Genomic DNA, 9,887 nt, shown 5'->3' on the forward strand with positions numbered 1-9,887 from the left:
GACACCTGGTTTTTTTCGGTGTTGTTGGTGCCGGTATTCTAAGTATGATTTTGACACCGATTTTAAAAAAAGTTTGGTAAATTGATTTAACACCGGTGATAAAATGGTGTTATAAGTGTTACATATAAGTATTAAAACTAACATTCGACACCTTTTTTATCCTTCAAAAAGGTGTAAACACTTATAAATTATACCTACTTTTTTTTAAAAACTGTTGTTAAAGTTTAATGGAGAATAGTTTGATTAGAAACTAACTTATGACACCTGTTTTTACCTACAAAAATATGTATAACATAAATATCGTACCAATTTTCTCCAAAATTAGGCGTTAAAAGTTTAACAAACTATTATTTGGTTAGAAAACAACCTTTCACACCTATTTTTTTTCTTAAATTGAATGTATAAACTTTTTTTATAATGTTTGTATAGCATATGTATCACACTTGTTCTTTATTAAAGTTGGTGTTATAAATGACATCGACTGTGATTTAATTTTACTCAAACCATCAACAAATAGTATTCTCTAAAATGAATGTGAAAAAATATATAACATAATTGCTTAATCTTAAATTAAGTTGAGGTTAATCTTAAATCAAGTTGAGGTCATATATGGCACCGATAAATTTTTTATTATTGCTTCAATTGAACAAAATTAAATTCACCAATTTTGGTTTAAATTTAACAAATTGTACTCATGAGTGTAAATCCAAATTAAGAAAAAAATTATATTAAAAAACAATGTTAAATAATAAGTCAATATTAGTTCCTATAAAACACCATCTTTTTCTGACTCCTTTTTCGTTCTCTTTAAGCTGATTTTGTTCTCTAACTATTTGTAAAAAGAATTGAGTCTAGAGTTGTCAGATATTATCAATAACATCTTTGTCATATGATGATGGATCATAATATATTTACAAATGCAAACAATAAAATAAATTAAACGAGAACATGTTAAAATATGAAATGATATGATTTACGTATTACATATTGAAATATTTTGTTATTACCTCATGTTATCCTTGCAATGTATCCGTCTGGATAATGTCAAACATATTTTTCATTACATAATAACCACAAGCCCAACTATTGTCATTGATGTGCCTACAAATGAAATGAATAACAAAACATATAATTATTTATATATATAATTCATATGAAATATCAATAAATTTAAGACAATTTACTTACCTTGATAAATATAAAATCAAGCTTTTTATTCGCAATATAACCTCTCAAGATATCATAACCTCTCATATCCCTAATAAAAAAATACAATATGAGAGTGTTTGAAATAGGGAGTTTGTATTTGCAGTGAATGATATTGTTAATAATAAGTAAACGGCCGTGCCACAATAATCTTGATATGGCGGCATGAGTTGCAAGCAAGAGAGAGATATATTCTTATCAGCAATTCCAAATTCCAATTTGAAAAAATATTGATGCTTAAAAGAGAGTGATGACGTTTGTGATTCAAAACTAATTTCGATAAAGTTTTTGATTCTGAACATTTTTCAAAGGATTTTTAATGTTTGATTGAGAGAAGGATTAAGATAGAAGATGCAATGTAAATCCTAATCTAATAGAACGATGGTTTAATGTGATAAAGTCTTAATTTTTTCCAGAAGCGCATGTATTTCAAAATCTCAAATTTTGTGAAGAAGCGGGATTTTAGAGCCAATTTTAATCATTTATTTTTAGGGTTAATAGTAATTCACTCCCCTGTAATTTAGCGAATTTTGCTTTTCTCCTCTCCCTAACTTTTGGCAACGGTTTTTTCAAAAAAACCGTTGCCAAAACCTGCCTTTGACAACGGTGGGGATAAACCAAAACACACTCATATTACATAGGGTAAACTACTATTAACCCTTCTTTTTATATAATTTTACTATCACATTTATAAACAAGATTCTCTTGGTTGGTTTAGGAATATATTTAATATTTCCAAATCAAATACAAAGTTTAATTTTGTTATCACATTTAATTTTTTCTAAAATCACACTAATATCTCACTTTTTTTTATATTCTTTAAATTAATTTATATTATATTCGATTAAAGGTAAATAACAAATTATGATGCTAAATATTTCATGAAAAATCATGTTTCTTAATAAAATATAGTTTCAACTTTTAAAAACCTTATTTAAATCATTTTCTAGTATATCCACTTAAAATAAATAATGAAACTAACATTTTTTAAATAATAGTACGAAATAATATTCAAAACATGTATATAAAAAAAACTAAATAAGGAGTAAAGAGTACATAATAATTTAGTTTTAAATAAGATAAAAAATAATATAAAGTTAATTTTAATAAAATGTTATTAAGAAATTTTATTTTTTTAATGAAATATTTTGAATCATGATTCATTATTTACTTTAGGTGAATAGAATAAAATTTAATTTAAAGAAAATATCAAAAAAATAGGGAGATTTGGTTAAAAATAAGAAGAAACTATTTCTTATTAAGGCTCTGTTTGGTAAGACATATTTTCGAGCTTATAGCTTATGTCTAATGTCTTATAAGCTCATATGATAATTTAGACTCGTTTGGTAACGGTCTTTTCATCACGAACTTATAGCTTATTTTACTAGCTTATAGCTTATTTTTCAGACGCTACTTTAAATAGCGTTTTAGGAGCCCTCGTTCTAGGAGGTACCTCTTCATGTAGTCTGTCGTCTGCATTTGGCCGGCTATAAACTATTATCTTTTATGGATGCTTATTCAGGTTACAACCAGATCCCCATGGCGAGGAGCGACAAACAGTGCACGGCGTTCATGACCGAGTCGGGCAACTATTACTACAACGTAATGCCCTTCGGACTCAAAAACGCTGGAGCCACATACCAACGGATGATGAACAAGGTGTTCCGAGAAGAGATCGGCGACACTCTCGAGGTGTACATGGACGACATGATCGTCAAATCTCGAGAAGACACCGAACACACCACCCATCTCAAGCGGGTATTCGAGCAAGCCAGATCTTGCAAGATGCGCTTCAACCCAGATAAATGCACCTTCGGTGTCCGAGCAGGCAAATTCCTCGGTTTCTATTTGACCGAACGAGGAATAGAAGCCAACCCGGATAAGTGCCGAGCATTCTCAGAACTCCCCACTCCAAACGACAAAAAATCCATCCAAGTCTTAAACGGGATGCTCACGGCGCTATCCCGTTTTGTCGCCAAATCCGCTCAACATGCTCTTCCATTTTTTAAGTTATTACGAAAAGAAGCGGCTTTTGAATGGTCCGAGGAATGCGAGCGAGCACTATCCCACCTCAAACACGTGCTCTCCAAACCGCCCGTCCTCTCTCGACCCAATAACGGCGAGCATTTATACCTTTACCTGGCCGTCTCAAACGAGGCGGTCAGCGCGGCTCTGTTCCGAGAGGTTGAAGACGGACAGAAACCCGTATACTTCACCAGCAAAGCCCTACAAGGACCGGAAGTACGATACCAGCAGATCGAGAAAGTCGCTTTGGCCTTGGTGACAGCTGCCAGGAGGCTGAGATACTACTTCCTCGCCCATACCATCGTCATTCGAACAGACCAACCCATCAAGCAACTCCTCAGTCGACCAGACATGGCCGGGAGAATGCTAAGATGGTCCCTCGAGCTTTCCGAGTTCGATATACAATACGAAAGCAGAAGGGCGCTGAAGGCTCAAGCGCTAGCAGACTTTATAGCCGAAATGACCTCGATCACCAACCCCCCGGCCCTTACCGAGAACAAGTGGACCATCTACGTAGATGGCGCTTCAAGCAGCTCAGGAAGCGGGGCCGGCATTATCTTGGAAAACGATGAGGGGCTCATCATCGAGGTTTCCTTAGTCCTCTCTTTCAACACGTCGAACAACCAGGCCGAGTACGAAGCTCTCTTAGCAGGCCTCAAACTCGCAGAAGATGTGGGCGCTCGGGAGGTTAAGATTTACACCGACTCCCAACTCGTTGCATCCCAGATCAGCGGCGACTACCAAGCCAAGAACGACGTGCTTGCCGAGTATCTCACGCTCGTCAAAGATAAGATGAAAAAATTCGCTAAAGCGGAAGTAGAGCATATCCCTCGAGAGCATAACTCACGAGCCGATGTATTATCCAAACTCGCGAGCACGAGAAAGAAAGGCGGGAACAAGTCGGTGATCCAGGAAATCTTATCAAGGCCGAGCGTAGAAAAGGTCACGCAACCCCTACCAGTGCTCGCCATCGGGGACGACAACTGCTGGATGACCCCGGTGTACAATTTTCTCACAAAAGACGAGCTTCCAACCGACTCAAAGGAAGCTTCAGCGATCAAAAGACGAGCCTGCTCGTACACAATCGTCGAGGACAAGCTATACCGACGAGGTTTCTCCATCCCTCTCCTCAAATGCGTTGATGCTTCACAAGCCCTCGAGATCCTTCAAGAGCTACACGAGGGAATCAGTGGACAACATCTAGGAGGCTGATCACTCGCAAGAAAGGCTCTCAGGGCCGGGTATTACTGGCCGACCATGCAGCAAGACGCCAGAGAGCACGTCCAGAAATGCGACAAATGCCAGCGTCACGCCGACATGCACTTAGCTCCACCGAACGAGCTTAAATCCTTATCCTCGCCTTGGCCCTTTTCCACCTGGGGAATGGACCTCCTCGGACCCTTCCCGGTCGGTTCATACCAAAATAAATACCTTGTGGTCGCCGTCGACTACTTCACTAAGTGGATAGAAGCCGAGGCGCTCGCCAAAATCACGTCCCAAAACGTCCTTCGTTTTTATAAGCGGAACATACTCGCTCGGTTCGGGGTGCCACAGGCGATTATAACCGACAACGGCACCCAGTTCACGGACAGGAAGTTCCAAGAGTTCGTAGCCAAACTCAGAACGAAACAACACTTCACTTCGGTCGAACACCCCCAAACGAACGGGCAAGCTGAAGCCGCCAACCGAGTCATCCTCTGAGGACTGAAGAGGAGGTTAGGTGAGGCGAAGAAAGCTTGGGTCGAAGAACTGCACAGCGTGCTATGGGCGTACAGGACAACCCCCCACTCGAGCACAGGCGAAACCCCGTTTAGGTTAACCTACGGCACCGAAGCCGTGATCCCTGTGGAAATCCGAGAGCCTTCTCGTCGAACCGAGTCCCCTCTCGAGGAAGAACTCAACGACGAAGACATGAGGGAAGAACTCGACATGGTCGAAGAAATCCGAGCAGGATCTTCCCTACGAGAAGCAAAATTGAAACAACAGATAGCTTTACGCCATAACGCCAAGGTTATCAGGCGCGAATTCGAAGTTGGAGCCCTGGTACTCCGCCGAAACATGAAAGACTCGCGCGAAGGCAAACTAGCCCCAAACTGGGAGGGCCCATACCGAGTTTACGATAAAACCGAAAAACGGCGCGTATTACCTCGAGAACCTCCTCGGCGAAAAACTTGCTCGACCCTGGAATGCTGAAAAACTCAGACGCTATTACAGTTAGAAACAACCTAACGCTACCCCGCCGCTCGTAGCGAACACGAGGGAAGACCGGGCACGGACTCGCACCATGGTACGGGCGCGTTGTCTCCACGACAGCATCAGTCGGAACCCCTTGTCAGAAGGCGAGGCCGACTACGCGGCGAGCCTTACAAACAGACCCGCCGCGGAAGTACCTTCACGGCAGAACCTCATCTCGCGATGGGACCGTTCACGCCGCGAGCACTTGGCCCCGACCGCGGTCTCGAGCTCGCTTATCGCGCACACCTACTCTGCGCACCCGGACCGTACACCACACGCCCGGGCTATAAACCTCGGCCGAGCACAAACATAAATATTCAACAATAAACATCGAATCAGCGCAAATAAACGATGAAGCATAAAATGCAGAATAGAATTAAAAACTGACCAAACTGGCCGGAGATATCCAAATATTACAAAAATTACGGGCGCGCAGACCCCAAAAATTATCCGGGCATCGCCCAACTAACATTACCTTGGCACGCAGGCCACAAAAGCGTTGGCACGCAGGCCACAAAAGCATTGGCACGCAGGCCACAAAGAAAAAGAAACTGATCAGACGTCGTCGTCCTCCTCCTCGGCACCATCGTCATCACCCCGGGCCTCCTGTTCATCTTCCCAGTCTTCGAACTCGGGATTTGACTCGATCCGCCCATCCACGACCTTGTTGTAAGGACCGATTCCCTTCGTCACCAGGCGCAGATTGAGAACTTTCAACTGATCCACCGCGGCCTTAAATCCAACCCCCAAGGTAGCAACGCAATCAACCTCCAGCTCCCTCACCTTGCCCAGAAGCTGAGAGCGGGTCGCCAAAGCCTTTTCATCCTCATCCTCCTCGACAGCCGGTAGGTGAGACTTCTCCAGATCGGCAACTCGATCTCGGAGTCTCTTCTCCTCGATTTCCATGGCCCGGATTTTGTCCTGCGCCTTGCAGAGGTCTTCAACAATGCCGTTTTGGATCTCATACTTGTCCTTATAGTTCTCAAATTTGTGCTCCAGCTCGTCGTACTTGGTCTGCAAAGCATCATAATCCTTCTGAGGACAAACCCTCTGAGCATTGAGAGCCAACGCCAAGGCAGCCACCCTCATCATCCCTTCGAGATCCTTAGACAAGTCCTTGTCTCGAGACACCCTGCCCCGTCTGACTATATGCCTCACCTCCTCGCGCTCGAGCAGAACATTCTTCTTCGAAAAGAGTCCCCTATGCAAAGTACAAGAGGGCAGCACTATGTCATTGTCGGAGGGATTGTCGTTGATAAGAGGACGAACTTCTGGGGTCCCTTCGCTCCTTTGTTTTTTGCCTGCCAGGGAACCACCAGAATTCGTCCCGACCGACGAAGGGGAGCCACCATCAGGAGCGCCCGCGGCAGCCGCCTTAACCTCCTCAACCCGCGTCCGCTTCACGGTCAGCTTGACAGCTGCTTTATTCTTTGCCCTCATCTTCACAATCTTGTCATGCAAGTCGGCCATTTTTCCTGCAAAATAAAGAGTTAGAACCGAAGGGATATTGTTCGAACAAGAAATAGTTATCTCACCTAGCAAAATCATCGCATCCCCGTAACCCCCGCACTCGAGGACGGCTTTTGTGTTGATATATCGAGGCTTCAGCATAGGACCTCCATCTTCCTCGAATAAGGGGTCCCCGTTGGGATAGGTGCACACGGCCGGTCTGAACCCGTCCACGAAAGAAGCGAGCCGCTGATACCCCCCTGTATCGCGCTCGTTGAGATCCTCATCCCGGAAGATATAATAGTCGGTCCCTCGCTCGAAGTGATCAGGCTGCCACTCTAACGGGAACCGAGCAGACGGACCCACCTTCTTCACTCCGTCCTGAATATACTCGCGTTCCTCGAACAAGTGGTTCTCGGCCTCAGGAGTGAGTGGCTTGACCATAAAATACCGACTCTTGAAATGCTTGATAGAATCCTGATGTCATACCCCAAAATTTGCCCGCATATATTCTCATATGTCATTTTATTTCAAACAATTGACATAGCCCCGTCGGTAAGGAAGTAAGGTTTGCAAGTGCAAGGTCCCGGGTTCAAATCTCACCTCTAACATTTTTTCCTTTTATTTGCTTTTAACAGTCTTAATTTTATTTTTATTTTATATTAAAAAAAAACACAAAAAAAAAAGAGTTCTTTTTATTAATTAAAAATTATTTTCGTATTTTATTTATTTATTATTTAAAAAATACTTTTTTTTAACTTTTTTCCATTTTAATCCAAAAAATAATAAAAAAAATCATAAAAAAATAGGATATTAAATTTTTCATTATGTTTGGTCTTATGTTATTTTAGTTATTATTGTGTTATTAAGCAAAAAGATCAAAGAAAAAACTAAAAGCCAGTAAGAGAGATCAATTCACGTTGTTCTTTCTTCTAAAAACTGCATCTTTTCAAACTCACTCAAAATCTTTCCATGTCAGTTTCAATCTTCATTCAAGTTGTTTCGGTTACAAATACACAATTCAAATCTCTATCAAACCTTTCCAAAACAAAACAATTGTGTTATTATTCTAGACCTAAAGATATCACTATAAAAGAACAACAGCTTCACAGAAGAAAGGGATCTGATTTTTCTAACCAACACTCTCACGTACAAACCCACTCACGGTGTAACAATCTAACCGCTGTACATTCCAACTAACAAATCCTACTTTCTACAGCATTCACGAAAAAAACAAGAGAAGAAGAGTCAAAGGTTTACGGAGCCGTCGTTAACACCACTCATCGCCGGTGACGCTCACGGCTAGCCACTGACTACCAATCGCACAACCGTCGATCCGAAAACCACTCAGCCCCACGCGGCCTCCTCTCGGATCTCGCCAACCGCGACCTTCGTTTCCAGTCCGACAACAACAACACGGCCGAGAGCCTCATAGCCGCTCAGCACCGCCGTCCGTGACGTCAACCTGTCGGCACCACTCACGCGTTTCCGCCGTTGACGACATCCGCATCTCTCGCGAAGGTATTTCTTTTCTTTTGCCACTTTGATAAAGTATTGTGATGTTATGGTGCATGTTGATCTTGAGAGGGATTAGAAATTGCTTGTTTCTTTTCTTTGTACTGTGAAAAAGAAAGAAACCGTGAATGAAGAAGATGAAGGGTAAATATGTGTTTCTGTATTTCTTGTGGTTCCTTCTCCAAACGTGTGTAGTATTATTTCTATTTATTTTATTTCATTTTTTTTTAAAATGTCATGATATGATTGGCCGGGGGATATCTTTGAAAAAGTCAAATTTCCTATTTATTTACTATGAATTAACATTTATAGGTATTTATTTTGTAGGCTTTTTGTTATTAAAATTGAATGGAATGATTCATAACACCCTGCATTTTTCCATTCCCACGTTACTGTACATTGGTTTTTATTTTTCTATGTATTCTATATAATATGTGTAAATTAATGGTGAGAGTTAGTAATTTCTTAGATTTAAGTTATTCTATTTTTTTAGTTAATTGACAAAGAACAAGTCAAATTGAATTTAGATTAATGGATAGAATAGACCAACTGTTACTAACAAATCTCCTACTTATAACTTTTACTAGTTTACTTAATAATTTTAGTAAATTAATTATTAGAATTAGATTAATTTTAATCAGATTAATTTTTAAAATGATGTTAATTATGCTGATTTGCTTTGATCTTTCGGAATTTTTAATTAGGCCATTTATTTAGGTTATAAGATTTAATTTATATCAAAAAATATAAAAATAAAATAAAATATATATTGTCTTAATATTTTGTTTTTTTCTTTAGAATTTAATACTTTAGATATCTTAGTTAATTTTCTGGATTAATTTTTGTTAATATTCTTGGCACTTCCTCATCTATTATTTCATTATTACTAACCGTTTGTTTTATATGAGGTACCACTTGAGACTGAGATACTTGGATTTGGTGGAGATTTACAAGTCCTTTCTTTAATTTTGTGTATATTTTCGCTTTAATTTCTTTTCTGGGTTTGTAATAATTTCATCCCCATTTAGATTATGTACTCCCCTTCCCGAAGCCATGTAATAGCTGTAGGGTATATTTCTTGTTTTTTTCCTGCCATTATTATTAACTGTATGCGTGGTTAGTAAAGTAGGGTGTGAAAAGAATCTAATCAAATGAACATAGTTGATCACTAACTAAGATTAAATATTTGAATTTAACACACGTGATTGTTGCACACACTCACCTCTAGGGTACGCCCCTCTTGGTTGCCTTACGAATAAAGGTCGTGTCCCTCGAATATAGAGGTACCCAATAGCAAACGTCCCTCGGTTAAAAATCATCAAAGATCATGGTCCCTCGATGACCATCGATGTTGCCTATGAATACATGATCTAGTCCCTCGATTGCTGCCTACGAAAAAAGATGATTTGTCCCTTCGAACTTGCTAAAGGTACCTCTACTTGTTGCCTTCAAACGAC

The 9,887-nt window shown here is 40.3% G+C and overlaps 1 protein-coding gene across 1 annotated transcript; it reads left to right on the forward strand.

Annotated features, from left to right (window-relative positions):
• Positions 1-3,153: 3,153 nt before the first annotated feature.
• Positions 3,154-4,443, forward strand: LOC131639017 (uncharacterized). Its single transcript, XM_058909540.1, has one exon. The coding sequence runs from the start codon at positions 3,154-3,156 to the stop codon at positions 4,441-4,443; it is 1,290 nt and encodes a 429-aa protein (XP_058765523.1).
• Positions 4,444-9,887: the final 5,444 nt, after the last annotated feature.

This window comes from Vicia villosa, unplaced genomic scaffold, assembly GCF_029867415.1.
Source record: "Vicia villosa cultivar HV-30 ecotype Madison, WI unplaced genomic scaffold, Vvil1.0 ctg.002503F_1_1, whole genome shotgun sequence".
Classification (NCBI taxonomy): domain Eukaryota; kingdom Viridiplantae; phylum Streptophyta; class Magnoliopsida; order Fabales; family Fabaceae; genus Vicia; species Vicia villosa.